Source organism: Rhinolophus ferrumequinum, chromosome 16 (assembly GCF_004115265.2).
Source record: "Rhinolophus ferrumequinum isolate MPI-CBG mRhiFer1 chromosome 16, mRhiFer1_v1.p, whole genome shotgun sequence".
NCBI lineage: Eukaryota > Metazoa > Chordata > Mammalia > Chiroptera > Rhinolophidae > Rhinolophus > Rhinolophus ferrumequinum.
In genome coordinates this window covers 58,488,192-58,510,896 of record NC_046299.1, presented here as the reverse complement: position 1 = coordinate 58,510,896, position 22,705 = coordinate 58,488,192, and the positions used below count along the sequence as shown (strand labels likewise).

At 37.9% G+C, this 22,705-nt stretch overlaps 1 protein-coding gene across 10 annotated transcripts in view; it reads right to left on the bottom strand.

The window, feature by feature from the left end:
• Positions 1-22,705, bottom strand: part of NRG3 (neuregulin 3) — a 1,097,333-nt gene that overhangs the window by 26,680 nt on the left and 1,047,948 nt on the right. For all 10 annotated transcript variants that reach the window (XM_033131417.1, XM_033131422.1, XM_033131418.1 and 7 more), the window contains exons 5-6: positions 12,947-13,049; positions 6,547-6,673 (exon numbers count right to left, since the gene is read on the bottom strand). In XM_033131417.1, the coding sequence (XP_032987308.1) occupies positions 6,547-6,673; positions 12,947-13,049 (230 nt within the window). The remainder of the gene's footprint in view (positions 1-6,546; positions 6,674-12,946; positions 13,050-22,705) is intronic.

Below are 22,705 nucleotides of genomic sequence, written 5' to 3'. Positions count from 1 at the left end.
ATGAGCTGAACCGATTTCCTTTTAAACACCCACATAGGCCCTGGTCAATACAGTTGTTTCCTGGGGCAGCCTCATGCTGATTGCCTCCCCGACAGCCCGCCTTGTGGAGGTACTCCAGGTGTTAAGGACAGTCCCTGTTGTTTGCACCATCACCTGCCTTGCTCCTAACAACACATTGCTGGTGGTGCACTGAAATCAATAGACCAGCCAAATGAAGTAGGCAGGCACGTGTTGGAAGTAGAGCAACATGACATTGTTTCCAGCTCTGCAGCTTGCACGCAGTGGGAGGTAGAAGGTTAAATGAAAACAGTGTCTGTGTTGGAAAGCAGTGTTGACAGAGCTGATAATCACCTGGTCTGGAACCCCAGGCAATAAAGGCAGGAGGGAGGCTATTTTTAAGTAGTTCTAAATGTCTGTCTTTCTGCTAAAAGACAGTCATGCGGGGGAAAATATTAGAAGGCAGAAGAAAAGAGGAAGACCAAATATGAGATGGATTGACTCCACAAAGAAGCCATCGGCTGAGTCTACAGTAGCTGAGTAGGGCTGTGAGGACAGGACATGGTAGACATCACTCATTCATAGGTCGCCAGGAATCGGAGCCGACTCAAGTGCATGTAACACACACACTTTTGGCATTGCTCCCAGCTTATCTATGTCTGTATCAAAAGGTTCTTTATTTCAAGTCTGACTTACAAGCCGAGAGGATAGTGAAAGTGAGTGGTTATGTTTTAGAACATGATTTCATCTGGATCTCTAATGCCAGTAATTAAAAACAACTTGACCATTGTTGCTATTTTGAGAATTTTGGCACCGTGTACCAGAGCAGAAAGAACTATTAACAATTGCAGTCTAACACATTTCCACTGAAGCAAACTAATATAGCTAGACACCCCTTCTAGACACCAGGCACAGCAAGCACTCCTCTCCACTCCTCCCCTTCACCACCCACTACGACACCCACCTCAACCAGGTGTCCCTTCAGCCAGGGACTGAGCATGTTATTTATGTCCTCTGAACAGAGAATCTTTTGCTATTCCTATTGTCAGGTTAACTCCCTGAACTGCCTTCCGTGAGCTCTAACAGCACTGTTCACTATTGGCTGTAGGATTTGGCACATTTGGTGAGGGATTATTATTTCATATCTATCACCTACAGTAATCAGTAAGCTCCGTGAAAGTAGGGACAGTGTCAGTTTTGGTCATCATTATATCCTTGTTCCTTAACACAGTGCCTGGTACTTCTAGAATACATAGATCATCTCACTTTTGATCATTCCTCTTTCTCATCCCTGAACCAGGCTGAGAAGTACCCTTGACTGGTCTGCAGGTAATAATTCTAGCCCCACCTCTCTCTTTCACCAATGACACAGAAAATGAGGGCAGTTCATCTCTCTGAGCCACAAATGCTTCCTTTGTAAATGATGGTGAGGGACTAGACGCTTCTAAGCCACTGGCAGATCTAGTTCTGCAACCTAGTCAAGTGTTTCCAGGCTGTCATGTTGCTTCACTGCACTAGATGTTTCATGTCTTGTTACATAACTACAAAGGGAAACCCTTCCCCATGAATGTGTAATGAACTTAAGAGAATGCCAGACACAGACAATTCATTTGTTAAAACACTGCAATTTGCAGAGAATTTCAAGTAGCTAACCTGGGCTTCAAGATAAAATAAAGACAGATCTGCTCGATATAGTAAGCAAGTAGGAAATTTTTACTTTAAGGGAAAATTATAGTGTTCCTGGATAAACTGGCACCGTCCATGTAGTGAAAATAAATGCTTGCAGTGGGAAGGTTGGTGATAGAACTCCTAGACTAGACTCTCAGAATTTCCTAATAGACACATTTTGTAACTTGAGCTTGGACTCTTGACTTTCTTACCACACGTGAAATTTGGGAAGAATAATTTTCTGTGGTGAGGAACCATCCTGGGCATTGCAGGATATTTATCAGCACCTCTGCTCCTCTACTCATACTGTGTTTCCCCGAAAATAAGACCTAGTAGGAACATCAGCTCTAGTGTGTCTTTTGAAGCAAAAATTAACATAAGACCCAGTCTTATTTTACTATAATATAAGACAGGGTATATAATATAATATAATATAACATAACATAACATAACATAACATAACATAACATAACATAATATAATATAATATAATACCAGGTCCTATATTAATTTTTGCTCTAAAAGATGCATTAGAGCTGATGGTCTGGCTAGGTCTTATTTTCAGGGAAACATTGTAGATACCTGTAGCACATTCTTCCCAAATTGTAACACCCAAAGTATTTACAGATTTTGTGAAATGTTTCTTGGGCAACATTGCCCCTTGGGCAACATTGCCCCGTTTGAATACCACCGAGTTATAAGGATGTGGATTTGTCTCTCAGCTAGTCACCAGCTGTCTGACAGAGCTAACTTTCTCAAACTTTGAGCCCCATTTTCTTCTGCACATGATGGGTGGAAATTAAGTAATTATTGTTTGGGCTAAATGAGTCAATGCATGTATATCATTTAGCATAATTCTATGCATGCAACCAATACATATTATTTTCTATTACAATTATCACTATTTCATTTATCATTTTTTGCTATTATCATTGACATTGGCATTTCCTCATAGCTCTTGCCAAAAGAAAAAGATATATAGACCTACAAAGGAAAAATGCTTTCCCAATCTTTCTTCAATACATTTGCATTTTAATATGCACACAGAAATTCTTAGCCACACATCCTTAAGACTACTTGTGCTACTTCACCTCCACCTGCACAGATGTCCGATGTGCCTCTTATATTTCTTAAGCATAGCATTGAAGGAAAGCAAATATTCTTAAAATTTTCAGTTCTTTTTTAAAGGATTATTGATATGTATTCTTCATTACTATTTTCTCCCATAATAAATGACATGAAAAATTGCAGTTGAATTGTTATTTGACACTTGTAATAAAATTAGGAGCAAGAGGATCAGCATGTAATTCACCACAGTGGAAATTCGACTAGAAATATTATACTTATACTCTCAAATAGTGAAATGCAAATTTAAAATATATACCATTTTTCTCCTATTAAACTAGCAAAAGAAATGTTGACAAAGAGATAACAAAGCTGGTAGTGACCACATTGCTTTCCAGAAATTGATACATGCCTTTGGGAAAGCAATTTATTCATCTCAGTCTAGTCTTGTTGAAGGGACCTGCTGAGGCAGTCCCTTGAGCCCAAGCTGACAATGCGTAGAATGCTATGGCTGGTGAAGGGGACCAAAGTTTTGCCACCTGAAATGGCCTTTTGGGATATTGATTTTAAGCTGGTTATTAAGAAAGAAAAGATTCAGGAAAAAAACCTTTGACTCTCCCCCTTTCCTGCCCAAGAAATTCAAGTGGAAAGACATGCTCTAGGAAGGAAATCTTAGCATATTCAGCTTAGTTTAATTTGAATTAAGCATAGGAGACAGGAAGGCTCCTGGCAGGGGCCTGGTAACTAGATCACCTCCAGGGTCCCATTGTTGCTGGGTTTCCCAGAAAGAATTTGCCTGCCATGTGTGTTTCTGCTCTTTCTCAACTATCTATAAATTGCCCATTTTCACTTTTAAAATCTAAGACCCTGGTGCCCCCTTTTCTCCTTTGTCCAAAATGTCATATAGACCCAATTTTGCCTGTCTTTGGAATTTTAATGCTTATGAGAATTCCCTGTGGGCATAGATTAAAATTTGATTTTCTCCAGCTAATCTGCTGCATGTCCTTTGAATTATTAGCTCAGCTTGAAGAATGTAGAAGGTAGGAGAAAAAGTATTTTTTTAGCCCCCTGCATTGCCATGCATGTCTCTTCAATGCACCTACTCTCCTTTTTCAAGGTCCTTCAATGCCATCCTCTCCTATGGATTCTCTGCCTGAACTCCCAAGTTCTGCAGCCCTTAACACCGATGATCCCTTGAAATGTGTTATCCTAGGTGACCACGTCACAACTCAGAGACAAAAGGTCCTACATATAACCCTCTTTATTAAAAACAGGTGAATATATAAGGACACTTTCCCACATCTTGTCTGGGACCCTATGGGAATAATCCAGTCGAGCCCACAGTCTGCTGCCCTGTGCCAACACACAAAATGTCTTGGAGGGGGGAGGGAGAGGAAAAGAAAGTCAAACCATCTGTACCCAAAGGTATTTCCCGTATCGGAATCCCCACAGTTAGTAATTTCTTTCTTGTTTTTCTAACCCTAATAATTCCAGTCAAATGAAGGTTGAGGGGAGCAGAGGAGTGCAGTTTATTTTATAATAATATTGCTTTAATAGTGAGCAGTAGGAAAGAGCATGAGTGTTTACCAGGAGGGGAAGGATGAGAAAATTGTGAACGGCCACTTTGTGAACCATTGTGCCTTCTCCCAACTACATTAGTTTGTGGAGGTCATAGATCAGACAGAAAATGCTATTAATCATACATGTTTGGTGTAGAAACAAAACTCTGTGTGTGTTCTGGCTGCAACCCTGTAAAATCCATAGGGACTGACAAAGACTCTTCTTGACCACACTTTAGACAGACAGGCTTCTCTGAGCGCTCTTTTTGACCAGGCTTCAACTTTGGCCTATCAAAATCGCAGATTCTTACAAACGATGCCATTCATTCACCACCACACTATAAGACTTGAGTAAACTCTAACATGACAGCTAAAGGCTGTACCCCTAGGATGACTCTAGCCCTGCTTGAAGGGCATGCCTGAAAACAAACAAACAAACAAACTCAAGGCCTTCAAAGGAAGTTACTGTTTTTTTCTAGCCAACACCTGAGGCCTTTGACCTCCCTTTTCTAGAGCATTTACTAAAAAGGGCTTACAAGTTGTAAAGCTTCCTTTGTCACTTTGAGATGTATATGCATCTCCTACAACTCTGAACTGTCTCTCAAGGACCTGAAAGCCATTTCTCCAAAATGTAATCAACAGGAAGGATAGAGGCTCCGTGGAAGTACAGAATCCTAAATTCAATAATTGCCAGCTAACAGACGCAGCTGGCCTAATCGCATTTACACTGACCAACTCTGTAATTTTTCACTTTCCTGACTTTTAAGGCCCCACTGTTTCCCTTCCTTATTCCCTAATTCTTTCTTTAAAACACCCAGTCACCTCTGCACAAATTGGAGTTGAGTTCAGTTCACACTGCACCCTTTTCCATAATGCATTAGTGTATTCCTGATTCCAATCTGTCCTGACTACTGTAACCAGTGGCTGGCTTTGCTTATCTTTGACAGGTCCAGTTGCTGAGTAATTGAAGCGCTCCATCACTGTGTTTGATTTAGGCTGGTGGAATACTACGTATTAGAAATCATTAGCAAAAGTATTTTCTCTGCTTCAGTGAAGAACAATCCCCACAAATAGCCATGATTACAAGTTAAACAAAATTTTGCTGGGAAACAATTCTGATTTATGAATTCCACATTAAACGTCTAAGTACATCTGTTATGCCCAACATAATGGCGACTTTCTGAGTAGTGATTCTTAGAATCATAAATGATGTATAAATTCCGAGCGATTTACACATTTGGAGGGGTGCACATGTGTCCTGAGTGATTGCCTATTATACTCAAATACTAGGTTTATACCATGGCCTTTGTTCCTTTGTTTTGTGCCTCGGAATCTGGAAGTGCAATCCTTTGTGGGGGCAAAGAGTTGCTACCCTGAGAGGAATATTTCAGTATGTCTTTGATGGTATTCACTTGTCTTAAGTGCTTTGCAATATATCTCAGAAATGATTAAAACTACTTTAGAAAGATGTAGGATTCATAGTTTGTATTTAACTTCAAGTCCTGGTATCTGTTTAAGGCTTGATCTGTTTAAGGCTTAGGAAGTGCTGACTGTAGGACCACAATTCTCACCTCCCACCTCTCTCACCTTTGATTTCTCTCATACTCCTTACCCTGGAGGTGCCTGAACATAGCATGCATTCGTAGGATTACATGACTTTATTCTATTTGTGTGTTCTAGTCTCTTGTCCTTTGCTCTTTGACTATCTGACGAACCTTTCATATTCTTCAAAACCCAGCTCAAGAGGCAGCCTCTATACCTACCCCAACCCACCTTCCTTTGCTGGCCTTTCTGTTGCAATAGTAACCATCTTGGCCCACACACCTCCTCTGATTCTGGTGTTGGTATTTCTTATTACACATAAGTTTCCATACGGTAGGCATCACTGTATCCTTGGGGCACAGCGCAATTTCTGACACATAGTAAGGATTCAATAAGTGATTATGGAACGAACAACTGAAGCTCTTTTTGCTTCCAGAGACTAATTTATATTACCGACTGTAATCAAGAGCTGATATTTAATTTTTCTTTCATCCAGCACATATATGCATTCATGTGCACACACTGATGATTTAAGGAAAAATCTATAAAATATTAAATATATATATATATACATATATATGTATATATATATATATATATGTATATATACACACATATATATGTATACATATAGGCTGATTGTAGGCTCCCTACCCTCTCTGGACCGGGAGCACTGAGTGGGCTGTGGGAAGAGAAGCAGAGACATGTCACTTACATTTTGCAGTTGGACGTGATTTTTCACCAAGCTCTCTGACTTTGCCATTGTGCTCGATGCTTTGAGACTGTAGTTTTTACCACTTTGTGGCTCTTTCAGCTGCTCTTGAATTTGTTTTGCTTGTTTCCTGCAGGTTTAAAGAAATAAATGTATAAATAGCTACATAAATTAACTCTATGCATATTTCTTTCAGGTTCACTCATTCCATCACCTATATTTGTCATTTACTAAAGCTAAATACACTTCATTAACAAAGGGAATCCTTCCCTTATTTTCAACCCCACCAAGAAATACTTCCAATTTGAAGAGAAGGTGGTAGTACCCATCATCATCCAGGGATTCGCATCCAATTGTGCTCTGAACGCAGATAGAAACATAATGCATTTCCTCACCCCGTAGGTGCAAGAGGTCCCTAACCCTGAGGGTTCAGCTGCAAAGAATTAGAAATACTTTGAAGAAGTAACCAGTAGGAAAATGTGAAGCTTGCATCTAGCAGCCACCTATAACATACTTGCAAAGTTATATTTATATGGGTATAATTATATTTGTGTAGTTTGACTGCATGGCTGAGGTATGTACCATAACATGTATGCATTTTCTTTTTTACAGTTTTGAAACAGCTAATTTGTTGTTACCATCAACCCTGAATATAATGATTTTTATCCCTTTGTAAATATTTCTTTGCGAGTGATAAAAATTGTTAATTCTGAAAGAGTGCCCACTATGTACCAAGCATCATTTTAAGTGGTTTCCATGTGTCAACTCACTTATTCTTGACAAAATTTCTGTGTGACGAGGCATTAATTCTATGCTCATTGAGTAGATGACAAAACTGAGGCACAGAAAGATAAAGAATTTGCTCAGAGTCATATAGCTAGGAAGTGGTAGAGCTGGACTTGCACCAGCCAGTCTGGCTGCATACTCTGTATTCTTCACTACCACTCAGAACTGTCAACCACTTGCCCATTGTCCCACAGCTTCTCAGTGGGAAGGCTGAGGCTACTCTCAGTTTTTGGACTCCAAGTAAAGTAGGCCTGCTTGCATATGTGGGGTGGCTGTTTGAGTCAGTCAGTGGCTGGCTAACCAAGAGGGATGCAGCAAATTACCGCAAGCTTTCCTCTCCCAAGAGCTTTACAGCAATTATCTACCAGCAGAAGACTCACTGCCCATAAAACAAACAAACAAACAAACACACCAACAAACAAACCAAACCAAACCACGCAAACAAAAAAGCTTTGCAGGGTCACCTCCCCTGAATGTTGCCTCTTCCCTTTTGGTAGCATAGGCGGACTGGCTCTTGCAGGGAGCTCCTCCAGCCAGGCAGTACTCCGCAGAGTATGGTCTCAGGTATCAGAGGAACTGGGACTTGAATCCCAGCTCTGCCACCCCCTAGTTTTGTTTGGATTTCCTACATCAAAATGATTTATTTCCTAAGCTTGTCTGAGCCTCAGTTTCCTTATCTGCAAAGGGAGTCTGTAAAAGCTCTCTTCCATGGATACTGGGGAAATTAAATGTGAGCATCCATGTGAAGCATAAATCTGTCCCCGTCCTCATCATTTAACATGCTTAGTTATACGGGCAGATACTACAGGGGAATCAGGATACTGGCTCAAAGAGAAAAGAGAAAAGGTTGTCTTAACGGCATCTCTCCAGAGCAAGAGACAGTATTTGCCACAGGATTTGGAGGCTCGGAGCACCACTGCCTCTTTTGAACTTGCAACACCACTATGATGTTCTCTGTTTAACCATTTCTTTTATCTTTTCAATTATTTTGGGGGCTTTTGTCTCCAGGACTCTTAGTTGCTTTAATCCAGTTGTAATTATCTATCCACTTCCTAACAGCTAATTTGTAACCTATTGTTAAAAACAAATCTATCAAATCAGCATCTTAAGAAGCACATTAGAGCCACAAAATCCTATCAGGGATTCACGGATGAAGCAAACAGTCTACCTGAGGAAATCATCATGAAGCAGTGAGAGGGGGCCTGGCCCAGAGAGAGAACCCAATTCCTCTCCTAAGAATTAAATAGTAGAAATACTACCTTTTAAGTCATTCCATAATTCAGTGTCTGTGAAATGTAAACCTCTAAAGGAATTTTCCTCATAAAATGTCAGCCTACATTTCCTAAATCCTTTTATAATTTGCTTTCCTTTATTTCCTTCTCACTCAAGCCCTGACTCACTAATATTCCAGGATAAATGGGCCTTTCTTTTCTGTGCCTGCCTTCTTCTCCATCATTGCTCCCCTCTCCCAGGCATGCACATTTTTCCTTTTTCCTACCTTCCCCCAGAAAACGGGAACAGAGGAAATGAGCAGCGTTGGACCACAGAACCATTAGCCCTCTCGTGAGAGCAGTCGCTCTGGGGAAGACAACATACGGGCCGTGCACACAGGAACCCTACTATCAGTGTTACAATTGTATAATTCATTGACTTTTCAGTTTCTCTGGCCCAATTAATCAGAAGGGAATGAGATGTAAGTTGTAGAATATCAGGTATCACAAGCCTGTTGGTAAACATTACTTGTCACACTGCAGGTTGAGCTCCTAGGGAAGCAGATGCTGAGATGGAGATAGTCTGTAGGGTTTTACTAGGGAGGGCTCTTTGGGTCAACATCTGTGGAAGCAAAGGGAAGGAAGCAGGGCTGGGCAGAAGGAGGCGTTGGTATGTGATGCAATCTCAGTGAAGATCTCAGCAAGTGCCACAGGAAGCTTTGAAACTGGTATGGCCTTATATCCCAAGTTGGGACAAAAGTTGAGGCCTTCAGAGCCTCACATTGCCCTGTCATCAGACGTGGACTATCTCAGGCGAGAGCATGTGCCTGAGAAAGGTAACTGTTATCATAATTGTGTTTTAGCAACTAGGGAACTAAGACCTTCGCTGCTGAAGAGAAGTATAGAGCATATCAGAACATCCACTGACTATCCACCTGTAAGAGGCTTTCTTTGTGACCTAAAATCTCTTACTTCAGAGGGTGATAACCAACAGTCAGGGCAGGTGGTTACCATATCAGCTTTTTACTGATAGCACCAGTTCTCGTTTCTCCTCCAGTGTTTTCCCAGTTGTGATAATTATTTGCCCCAGCTTCTGCTCCTGGAACATTTCCCCTCCTATCCCAATTCCATTCTTAGAGTTGAATTATGTCCTGCATATCCAGAGTCTACTAAGGATTCCTACAGCCAGTCTCACATGTCTTACCCACATGAGTTGAAATTAAAAGGAAAACCTGCAAGGATTTATAGTTGCCATGTAAGCCATGTCAGCCAGATTGGAAAGGCTCAATTAATAGCTCTAGTAACTCCTTATGGGACTGTATGGACTAATTGGGAGTGATGAGAATTTCTTTCATTGGGTCCTTTAGAATTGTTGGAGTTTAATTAACTCAGTCAGAAAATCCTCTGAATTCAAGAAGGTGTTCCTCACTGCTACTGCATCATATTACCTGCCTTCAAACTTTCATCACCTAATAATTTGCTTAATAGTCCATCTGTGAGGTCATGCCATACCAAGGCTGAGAAGAGAATGGAGACAGGACCAAAGTGGTGGGATCTGAAGGATTATGGGAACCAAAATATATATGACCAAGAGAATGTGAGCTTCCATGTAAGTCCTGACTTTCTTTGGCCAGGAACTATGCATCGCAGTATATAAAATGGAAGTTCAGGTGAATTTATTTGGAAACCAAAGAGAGACAGATCCTAGAATCCTAGAAGACTTGGAAGTTCTAAGATGAAGTAGAGAAATTATACACATATAAACAACCTTAGCATATGTGTGAAAGTAAGGAAAGGTCAAGGTAGAGTCTGCTCAAGGTTTTGGGAAGGGAATTTGAATTCCAAGCATGAGCACAGAGAATCTTGTGCTTGGTTGTTATAAAAGTTAACATTGCTTTCAGCTATATGGATTAGATGCCTGGTGTGGAGTCGGGTATTCCTCTCAGCCAAAGAAAAATAAAGGAAGACCATGCCTGGAAATTGTACAAGAAGAAGGAAATATACTCTAATGAGAACTATAACTCCACTTGGAAAAGGCTTCAGTTTTTATTATTACTTTATCATTCTCATATTTCTTATTTATTTTTCATAAAAATGTGTCCCACCTGGGCAGGCAGAAAGACAACATCCTGACTAGCATTCCTCCATTGGGTCAGTCCTCTGAGCTGCCCGTAATGAACCTGACGTAGCACAGTGCTTCCATTAAACTCTCTGACAGCTCCCTAAGCCCCAGGAAAAGACGCTCCTCTCAGAGCCCACGGGCTGCCCAGAGAAGGAGAGCTGACAGGCCTGAAGATGGAAGTCCTCTAGTTATCCAGCTGTTCTCTGTTTTTGTGATTGTTATAATCAGTCTTTCATGTAAATGTGGTACAACTGCCAATTATACTCCAAAAATAGGTGATTAAGTACTTCTTCATAGTAATTTGCTTATTGTTAAATACACAATTTCTTTCTTGCACACAGCACTTTCAAGGAGACCCTTCTAACGCCCTATGGGGTGTGATTACCCTTCTCGCGCTCCTGTGAACACTTCACTCTGTACTTATCCAGCCTCTAAGTTCCAGTGTGGAAAACTGGAGGTGTTAACTATAGCAAGGCTTCATCGAGTAATTACTCTTTTAAACACTATGGTGTGCTCTTTACACTATTCTCCCATTAATCCTTAACACATTCTAGAAGGTAGATATTATTTTTGGCCACATTTTACCAAAGAGGAAACTGAGGCTAAGGGACTGGGTGTAATTTGCATAATAACACATAATAAGAAAGTGGCAACCTGAAGATTTGAACACAGGCATGGCTGACACAAAAAAAGGATGCCACACAGCCACCCTAGACAAATACGAGCACCAGAGCATGATTTTCCTGATTCATTCCAAGCAGCTGCTGTGGGAGAGTGGTTTAGACTACGTGATTGAAACTAGAACCATGGGAATTCAAAGACCCTATCTGCAATTTTCTACTGTGCGGCTTTGACAAATTAATATTTTAAAGTGCAATGATAATATTATTTGAAAAATGCAGCAATAATGCACGATTCCAATTGTTGTGAGGATTGGGAGATAATCCATGAAAAGCCCAGTGTGTCTGACAAAGAGTAAGTGCTTAAAAATGAACACTAACAACTGTCACAGTCAAGAGTTGCCTAGGAGATGGGATAATTAAATGTAATGTAGTATCCTGGATGCGGCCCTGGAACGAAGAAAGTACATTAGGTAAAAACTAAAGAAATCTGGAAGTATGAACTCTAGTTCTAATAATGTATCAGTATTAAAGGAAGCATACTAATAATTTAAGACAATACTAGGGGAAACTGGGTCTGGGGTATATGTGCTCTGTCTTTACAATTTTCACAATAATTCTGAAAATCTAAACCTATTCTGAAATTGTTTATTAAAAGTAATAGTTACTAATTCTGGTTTCATACTTGAGTTTCCATTATTTTTTTAAACCATAATGGCTGTTCTTTTTAAAGATCAACATACACAACATGCAGAGAGGTAAATCATACTATATCTGGAAATTGATCCATTTCTAGAAGAGCAAATGGGTAGAAAAATACATATTCAATGAAAAGCAGTTACACATTGGTGTGGATTTCAGACAAGTTTTAGGAACAGAATCTGTGCCAACTTCTTTATGCCTACATGCCTTATAAGAAACCAAGAAATTTAATATTTTTATCTGCATTTCCTATTTTAAGTGCAGATTATACCATTTCCATAAAGAAAATATCTTTATCAAAATTCATTGAAAATAAATATACATGTATTATATATACATATACATATATATATTATGTATATTTTTTGTTCTGCTTTATTAGTCACAAATAAGCACCTTTATCTGTAGAAGTTCTGGTTCTTGGCCAGGGAAGTATAGGGCATATTTGAGATGTGCATACCAACTGGTGAATCACAATAGATTTTATAATATTCATATTTCACATTTGGTAAAACCCCTTTAGGGGTATCACATAAAAACACTATGAAAGGGCAAGTGTGGAGATGTGTGTGTGTGTGTGTAATTTTTTTAAAGGCTAGATACTGGTTGATGATGTTTAGGTCTACAGCAGTGATCTTTCTGTTCAGAAGAGTTAACCCCTTAGTGACAGGTAGACACTGAGCATTTAATTCTGGCAGGTAACCGAAATGTACAAAGAACATAGAGTGTTCATGATCACAGAGAGGAACGATAACTATGTGCATGAAGATAAACCACATACACGTATGCACATGCTGTACACACTCACCACAGTCTACAAAGGATTCTAAGTCATTTGTAGATGTTTGATGGACCCATTTGCACAGATCCCTCTGCCTGGAGCAAAGCCTGTGAACTTAAAGAAAGACAAAGTGCTTCCTCTGAGAAGTAACCTTTTAACACTTGAGAAAAAATGATCTTACTTGCTTTTGAAGTAGAATGCTGCACAGAAGATGCCCACGATGATAATTCCAAAGATGATACATGAAATTGACAGCACCTGCCTTTGGTAAACTTCTTCACTCTCTGTGAATTTGAAACACAGAATTAGAATAGATGTTAGAAAGGCACAGTAGAAACAACTTCCATTCTTGTACTTCTGAGCTAGTAGACTTTCAAAGCAAACTTTTTTTGCTCCTGTCATGAATAGGAAAATAGGAAGTTATTATGATTCAATTACTTTTTGTACCTGCATAGTGAAATCACAATTCATACATAGATATCCCAATTATGAATCTCATTATCAAACGACAGTCCATGACTTTAGGACACACCGGGGACATGCAATTTTGAAATTATGGTGGGATTCAAAATAATCTGCCAGATAAACTAATATGTATCCATCAGAACTTTCCTATGCCAATGATGATTTCCAATTTATATTATATGATAGTGATGTCAGTGTACTTTATGATTTATTCCTTGGATGTCAATTTCCAATTCAGCCACGTACTACTATGATTAACATCATTAATGAAAGAGAACTTCAATATGAATGTGAATATTTATTCACCCATTTTGTGATTTTTCAATACCAATGATCTGGCATAGTAATCTCAACTTCTATTATCAAGGTCATATATTATAGCTTTCTATCACATAAAAACAACAAGAATTCATAAACAAGCATTTTACTTTTCCGCCATTATCATTTACACTCCCAGCCAATTTTCTGAAATATGTCTATTAAAATAGTTCTTCTATCTCATGAAGACTTTTTTATCCATAGATCTTAGAACTGTCTTTCTGTTAATTTGTCTTACTTCTTTCTTTATACAGCATAGAGACTATGATCCATGATTATTATAATTCACTCTCTTACAAATACCCTCACTTGCTGTATCCTTTTCTCCTTCCTTTTTACCCATTTGGCAAAATAACTGTATGAATCCAAGACACTGCCTTCTCCACCCCGCTACATTGAACAGTTCAGAATTAGACAGAATATTGAATGATTGGGAAGATGGACATCAATAAAAGTTGACAATCACATTGCTTAAGCTGACATCCATTAGTGGCTAACAATCTCATTGGCCTGCTTCTCCATTTTCCTAATGACTATTCAGAACTTCTCCACACTACTCAAGCATCTAACTTACCCTCCCTTCCCTCACTCTCAGATCTTCCACATATCTTACAAAGGAATGAAAGTCAGTATAGAATAAATTATCTCTATTTACAACAAAAATACATAAAATTAACTGCATCTGTATCTACTACTTTTTGTTTTTCTCTTATTAACATAGTCCAGTAATTCTCAAACTTTGGAGTCACCTTGAGGGCTATTGAAGGGCAGACTGCCATTTCCTCTCTGATAATTTTTGATTTAGTAAGTCTGAAGTGAGGACAGAATATTTGTATTTTTAAAAAGTTCCCAGGTGATTCTAACGGTGTTGCTCTGTGAAACATACTTTGAGAACCACTGAATACACTAAGAATCCTCAGAACATGGATCAACTATATCAGAATAACCTGACGGAGATTGGTTTTTCTTTGTTCCTGCAAACTGTGATCTATTTTGGACATTCTAAATCAAAATCTTTACGTATAAGAAACTTTTACATAAAGTAGTTTCTCATGTATACTAAAGTTAGGGAATGATTCAGTTAGAGAAAGTGCTATATTTTTATCAAAGTGTAATATCTTTGGATCCCATGCTTTTCTGTCATTCAGGGTCTTTACAATAACTGAAAGTAAAAAAGAAGGGGAAACATTCCAATTCATTCAATAATGCCAGCATTACCTTTATGTCAAAAAAGGACAAAGGCATAAAAAGATAATAAATTATAGGCACATATCCTCATTGACATAGATGCAAAAGTTCTTCAAAAATGTTTAGGAAATCAAATCCAACAAGATGTTAAAAGTAATACATCAAGACCAAGTGGGGTTTATACAAGGAGTGCAAGCTTGGTTTAATATTTTTTAAATTAATAAATGTGATTTACAATTTTAATCATCAATAAAAATGATTTAATTATCAGATTAGAGGAAAACAATTACTACTAACTAAAAATTACTAACATCTAACATTCATTCCTGATTAAGACTCTCAAAAAGTAGGAATAAGAAGGGAACTTCCTCATCCTGATAAGGAATATCTATGAAAAAATCTATACCTAATTGTAAAAGACAGAATATTCTCTAAAATCAGGAATAAAGCAACAATATCCACTCTCACCACTTCGATTCAACATTGTACTTGAGGTTTAGTCAATGGAATAAGGCAAAAATAGAAATCAAAGCCATTCAGTTTGGGAGTAGAAGAATAATCATCTTTGTTCTCAAACATGATCATCTATGCAGAAAAGCTGATGGAATCTACAAAGAGGTAGTGTAACTAATAAATAAGCTTAGCAAGTCTTTAGAATATAAGGTAGCAAGATAGATGATATCAAAATTAAATGTATATCTATTTAATAGCAACAAACAATAATTAAATATCTATTTAATAGCAAACAAATAATCATTTACAACAGCATCAAAATATATAAAGTACGTAGAAATAAATTTGAAAAAAGATACACAAGGCCTGTACATGGAAAACTACCGAACATTACTGAGAGAATTTAAAGACCTAAACAAATGAGATATATCATGTTTCTACATAAAAAACTCAATATTATTAAGATGTCAATTCTCCTCAAGTTAGCAGATGGATTGAGTACAATTCTATTAAAAATCTCATGAAGCACTGTATTGTTATTGTTGCTGAAATTGACAAGTTGATTCTAAATGTTATATGGAAATACAAAAAATCTAGATTAGCCAAAACAGCTTTTGGCAGTAAAGAGTCCAAAGTTGAAGGACTCAAACTACTTTATTTCAAGACTTATTATAAAGCTATATTAATCAAGGCAATAATGTATGGGCCTATTTATACAGATAAATTAATGAAACAGAGAAGAGAGTCCAGAAATATATGGAAACATATTTGGCCAATTGATTTTTGAAAAGATGCCAAGACAATTAAATGGGGAAGGATCTTTTCAGAAAATGATATTGTACAATAGAATAGCCATTTCCACAAAAATGAACATTGACCGTAACTTCTTACCTTAATAAAATATAAACTCACAGAGGATAACAGGCCTTAATGTAAATTTTATACTGTAAAACTTTTAGAAGAAAATATAAGACAAAATGTTAATAACCATGTTTGGCAAAGTTTCCTTAACTACAACATAAAAGATATAAACTATAAATATTTTTAAATCAATAAAATGGGCTTCATCAAAATTAACAATGTTTGATTTTCAAAAGACAACATTATGAAAATGAAAAGGCAAAGCACATTCTGAGAAAAAAATCTGCCATATATATATATAGGTATATATAAATTTATACGTATATTAAGGCCCATGCTGGTATTCTGAGCCTTGCACTCCCCCCGGCTGAGGCAGTCATTTGCCAGTCGGTCTGCCACTCACAGCAGCCCATGGCAGCACACAGCAGCTCACGTCAATCTCCTTCTGCTCACAGCAGCCCAGCTCCAGGGACAGCTGTTGTTCACAATCTTAGCTGTAGAGGGCGCAGCTCACTGGCCATGTGGGAATGGAGTGGGTAACCTACGCATTAGGAGTGCGGCACACCAACCACCTGAGCCACCAGGCCGGACCTATTTTTTTTTTAATTAAAGTTTATTGGGGTGACAATCGTTAGTAAAGTTATATAGACTTCAGGTATACAATTCGATAATAGATCATCTATATCTCACATTGTGTGTTCACCACCCAGAGTCAGTTCTCCTTCCATCACCATATATTTGATCCCCCTCACCCTCATCCCCCACCCCCCACCCCCCTTACCCTCTGGTAACCACCAAACTATTGTCTGTGTCTATGAGTTCTTGTTTCTTCATTTGTTTGTCTTGTTCTTTAGTTGTTTTCAGTTTTATATACTACATATCAGTGAAATTATATGGTTCTCAACTTTTTCTGTCTGACTTATTTCACTTAACATAATAATCTCAAGATCCATCCATATTGTCACAAATGGTATTATTTCATCTTTTCTTATGCCAGAATAGTATTCCATTGTGTATATATTACAAATTCTTTATCCAATCATATATCGCATTTGTTGGCCACCCTAAATAAAGCTGTAATGACCATTGGAGCACATATCGTGTTTCCCTGAAAATAACACGTAGCCGGATATTCAGTTCTAATGCATCTTTTGGAGCAAAAATTAATATAAGACCTGGTCTTATATTATATAAGAACAGATATTCTACACCTATTCTATTCTATTCTATTCTATTCAAGACCTGGTCTTATATTATAGTAAAATAAGACCGGGTCTTTTATTAATTTTTGCTCCAAAAGATGCATTAGAGCTGATTGTCCAGCTAGGTCTTATTTTCAGGGAAAAGGTATATTTTTACGGATGAATGTTTCAACAAAACATACATTCAACAACATTGGTTTGTATCCATAATATCTACAGATCTCTTAGTACTCAATAGTGAGACAAACAACCCAATTTAAAAATGGCTAAGGATTTGAATGAACACTTTCCCAAAGATATATAAATGGCAAATAAGTACATAAAAAGATGCTCAACACAAATAGTCATTATGGAATTGAAAATTAAGCTATAATGAGGTACATCGTATCCCTACGAGAATGGCTAAAATTTGGCTAAATTAAAAACTGGCCATACCGAGTGTGTGAAGCAATTTGAACTCTCATACACTTCTGGTAGAATGGTATAACCACTTAAAAAATAGTTTCATGAAACTATTAACACATTAACTATTAATGATAACTATAACTAAGCTATTAACTATAACTAAACTATTAACTATTAACTATAAACACATGCCTACCGTATGCTACAGCCATTCTATTCCTAGGTATTTACACAAGACTAATGCAAGCATATGTTTATTATGTGCATACATTTTCATAGCAGTTTTATTTGTAATAGTGAAAAACTGGAAACAATCTGAATGCCCATTAACAGGAGAATGGATAAATGAATAGTGGAATATTATTCAGCAATAAAAATGAATAAACTACTGATATAAGCAACAATATACATGATCTCACAATAATTATGCTAATGGCAAGTCAGACCAAAAATAAAAGTTATGTGGCCCTGGCAAACATTGGTTGACATTTTACATTTGGAAAGATTCAAATTAAAGGATAAAAAAATGTGCCATTGAGATCTTGTTTGGGCATACAGCTATTGTAAAGAATGCCATTCTTTTCACATTTTAAGCTCATTAAATTGTCCAATTGAACTTAGAAACAAATAAGTACTTGTACCAACTATAAAAAGTTTTATTTCACTTAATTGCTGTGAGTTGATGACTGTCACGGAATCCACATAACTCGCATATGATAATCTACCTGACCCAGCCTGTACCAACAAAAAGAATTATGAAAATGATGAATAATAAGACCAATTAAAACAAAAAAATACGATTGTATCTATTAAACTTAATGATTTCCTCATGAAATCTATGTGGTGTTTTTGTTCTTATTTGAACAAAAAGTCAAATATAGCCTGGGGAAATGCACAAAATCAATCCTGAGTTTAAATCAAGAGTGACATAAAAACTCCAAAGGCTATGAGTGAATTTATAGACAGAGGTGTAGTCACAATGACGGTACTATCAATGCTTCTGATTCACAGAGTGTTACACAAGAACTAGGTGAGGTGCTGGAAGCAAGGGGTTGAGAGTTTGGCAATCTTGGATGTGACTTTAGTTTTAGCCAATTTTAATAGATTAACCACAGAAATATTACTTTACCTTTATAAATATCAATTCCCTATCAGAATAAAGGCAATAATATGAAATGCCAAATGTAATAAATGTTATAATAAGCAAGTGTATTATGTTACAAAAACATATACTATGATAAATTGACTTATTCATAGGGACCTATTCAGATCAGAGATCTGAAGTATAAGATTAAGAGGCAACTAGTCAAGAGGAGTGGGGATGAAGAGAGCAGTCCAGAAAGAGAAAATAGTTTGTACAAAGGTTCTGTGGTAGGAAATAAAATGACATGTTCAGGAATCTGGAAGTTATCTCCTACCCCAGGGCCTTTGCACAGACTCTTTTCCTTAGCAGATTAGCAGAGCAACAGGAGCAACAGGGATTTCGTGTGCAATGAACATGACATTACAACAGTAGGAAGGTACTGAAGGATTTGAAAGGAGAGGAATGTGATGTGATATTTACATTTTTTTCTCTGCAATGTGCGGAAAAGATTAGAAGAGATAAAGTAAATGTAGAGTCCTGTCCTGTTAGAAGTCTATTATATGAGCTCAAGTAAGACATGAGGGATGTTTGTATGACAGTAATATTAACCATGAAATAAACAGAAGTGAAAAGGAGTTAGGTTGAAAATACTTAAGAGACTAAACAATGATGTTATTAACTAAGATAGAGTATACTGGAGGAGGTCCAGACTTGGAAGGAAAGGTAACGAACTCAGTTTTGGACTCAGTGAGTTTTAAAGGCCTATAAGATATTCAAGTAGAGATGTCAAGTAAACATTGAAGTATGTAGATCTAGGCTAAGAGGAGGTGACTGGGTCCTGGATATAAATAATTAGGGGCTATGAATATACTGAAATCAAGTATGTTGATAAGATAGCCCCAAGAGAAAAACATAGAGTAATCAGAGAAGAATGCCTAAGATAGAGCTTTGAGGGAACTCCAAAATATCATGGAAGGCTATGGAAGGAACCTGTGGAGGAGATGAAAAAGGAGCAGCCAACCAGAGGAGGGTAAAGGTAAAAACTAAATGAGAAAAGTAACAGAAAAAGATAGTATCATGAAGAAAAACATAAAGGGTTTTTCTAGAGGATAGGTTATTGAATGCTTCCAACAGGCCAATAAGATACAGTCCTTCAATGTAGTGATGAAGAGGTCACTGAGAAAGCTGCCTGAACTCCTTTGATGAAATCATGATGGTAGCCCACATAATTCCTTGGGTCCTCCATCATGTATCTTTCATGTGCTGTAAGGAAAATGTACTTTGTGCAAGCCAACCCTGTTTTCTATCACTTTGGCCTGGATTTAGAATCTAGAAGTACAGAAAGCAGTGAACGTCTTACTTGTAAATTGGGGCTACCATTATCTTCATTGTAAAGAAGTCGTGAGGATTGAATGAGCTAAAATATATAGTGTTGCACTTCTTAACTCCAAGTAATCATTAGATATTAGGCTGAATCACATAAAATTGCCATTTGGAGGGCAATAAATGGGTGAACATTGGCAATTTAATTTGGTTCTATCTAATATGTGGTAACGTATTATTCTATGAGATATTAACATTTTTGCATTTCATTTTTAAAAACCTAGATTGTGAAGTCATTTTTGAGGGTAAAAACCAATCTTTGCTTCAATTGGGATTGGTAAAGAGTGTTTTCATTACCTCCAGCTCCCAACTCTGGTCCTTTCTCCTTTTCTGTTATGCACAGGATTTGTTCCTCTCTGTTTTCATATGATCATATTTCATGTTATAAAGGTGGGAACTAGAGAAGGTAATGGTACAGTGAAATTTCAGACACCGACATTGCACCGGTGGAAAAAACCCTTTGGGCAGGCAGCCTGGCCTGAGACTCTCGGAAAGACTGCTGCTACCCTTAGCTGCTCCCTGTTGCCCACCTCACTCAGGGAGCAGTGTGGTTGGGTGGGCTGCACACCTGGGCTTAAACACCAGCTACCATTCTTCTTATCCTCTCTCATCCATAGTCTTTGTCAATAAAATGAGGAAAATGCTGTATACCCCACATATTTGTTAAGGGATACAATAGGAGAGCGCAAATAAAGTGTCCAGGATAATGGATGGCATATCATTGATGTACAAAATGCCAGTTTCCTTCCTTTCCCCCTTTTCTGCTCGAGCCAGTATTCAAGTAAAACACAGGCCTTTAAAACACTCGCTTCTTTTATGCAAAACTAGCTTTACCTACAGGCAGTCCGTGACTAGGCCCACTGTCTGTTCCCTGAGACCCATATTGAAGGAAATTGCTTTTATGTCACCGCATTCATCAAGCAGTGCTTTTGAGTTTGCCAGAAAGATATTTTGGGCATGTGATACATGTGATCTACCTTGGGGCCTGGGCTGTCTTCTCACACTGTCCTCACACACACCCTTTCAGAAGGAAAGGATGCTTCTTATTGCCAGAGACACAGAAGTCTTGGGAAACACAGAGGCTACAGCACTGCATGCTAAACCAGAGAGCTCACAGTTTAGATCCTGGCATGCAAAGTTGCCTGACAAGAGTGCTTTTGGAAACTGTAAAAGTCTTTAGGATTCTAGAAGTCTCTCCACAAAAACGTGTTAAGCTATACTACATAGAAAAAAAGTGATACCAAAAGAAAATCATAGGTGCTGTTTTCTTATACATTTCCCTATGGAGGTCTCTATAATGACAATAGAGGTGTCAGTGACCAGGATGCACTGGGAAGTCCTACATCTGGGAGGGAATGGGAAATGTTCTCAAAGGTGGCTTCATGTCCCGTCCAAGTACGGGGACCCAGAGGTCCACTGCCTCTTGGGACTCTTCCTTTGTACTACCAGTTTTAATTAAGTCTATAAGACATCAGACTTAAACATGATTTCCATAAGTGTGCCGGCATCCAAGTAATGTGAGACCTAAACACAAATATTCACACACACACATCGGTAAGTCATATAAGAGCAAAAGTTTTTCCACCTAGACCACCTCATATTCAACATATGCAAATCAGTCCCTATGTGAGGCCACCACTAGGTGCCAAATGAAAGCACGATTACTCTGATAGTTCATTGTAGAGTCAAACTAATAATACGACGGGCGCCTCTTTATCCAAGCATTCATTAACTGAGACCCTGCAGGGAAAGTCTACATTCAGAAGCAAAAGTCATCACAATCTTCACTAAAGAACCCACCATTTATGAACTCAGTCTTCATTCTAGTGTTTCTCCCTAATAGTTGAGCATTTGTTTCTATTCATCAGGTCAACCTCATAGTCTATTTCTTGGTTAAAGGCTTAGGACTTTTCGTCCTCATTTTAACTGGATTAAGTTGAATTGGATTTTTTCCAGTATGTGTTATAGTATCCTTAGAACAAGAGGGCCTCCTGAATTCTGTTCTGCAAGATCAACAAATTCTGAGGATAGATTAAAATATTAGGAACTTACAAGGAAATGTGGATTAATCTTAATCAGGAAAGAGAAGAATATTTAGAATGTTGAAAACCGGGGTTTGTACTTTTTAATTTGAAGACAAAAATGAACAAGAAGTTAAATGGCTTGCTAACTAATAAAGAATACTTATTTCATTAAAGTATAAAAAGCAATGCGAGTGAAATGGATCCTCACCACGAGATCAATGAGATCAAAGACACACTGGCAAGGTGGGGCATGGAGAGAATATGAGGTCTGACAATTAGGTTTGTGAACTCATCCTAGAAAAAGTGATACATACCTCATTGCTGAATATCACTATGGTCACCTTTGAAGTACTCCCCTTGGGATGTTATGCACTGACGCCAGTACCTAGTCCACCCTTCAAAGCAATTTTCGAACTCTTTCTGGAATGGTCATCGTATTACCCTTGATGTCCTCAACGTCACCAAAATGTCTTCCTTTCAATATTTCCTTTATCTTCAAGTAAAGAAAGAAGTCATCGGAGGGCCAGATCAGGTGAGTAAGGAGGGTGTTCCAATAC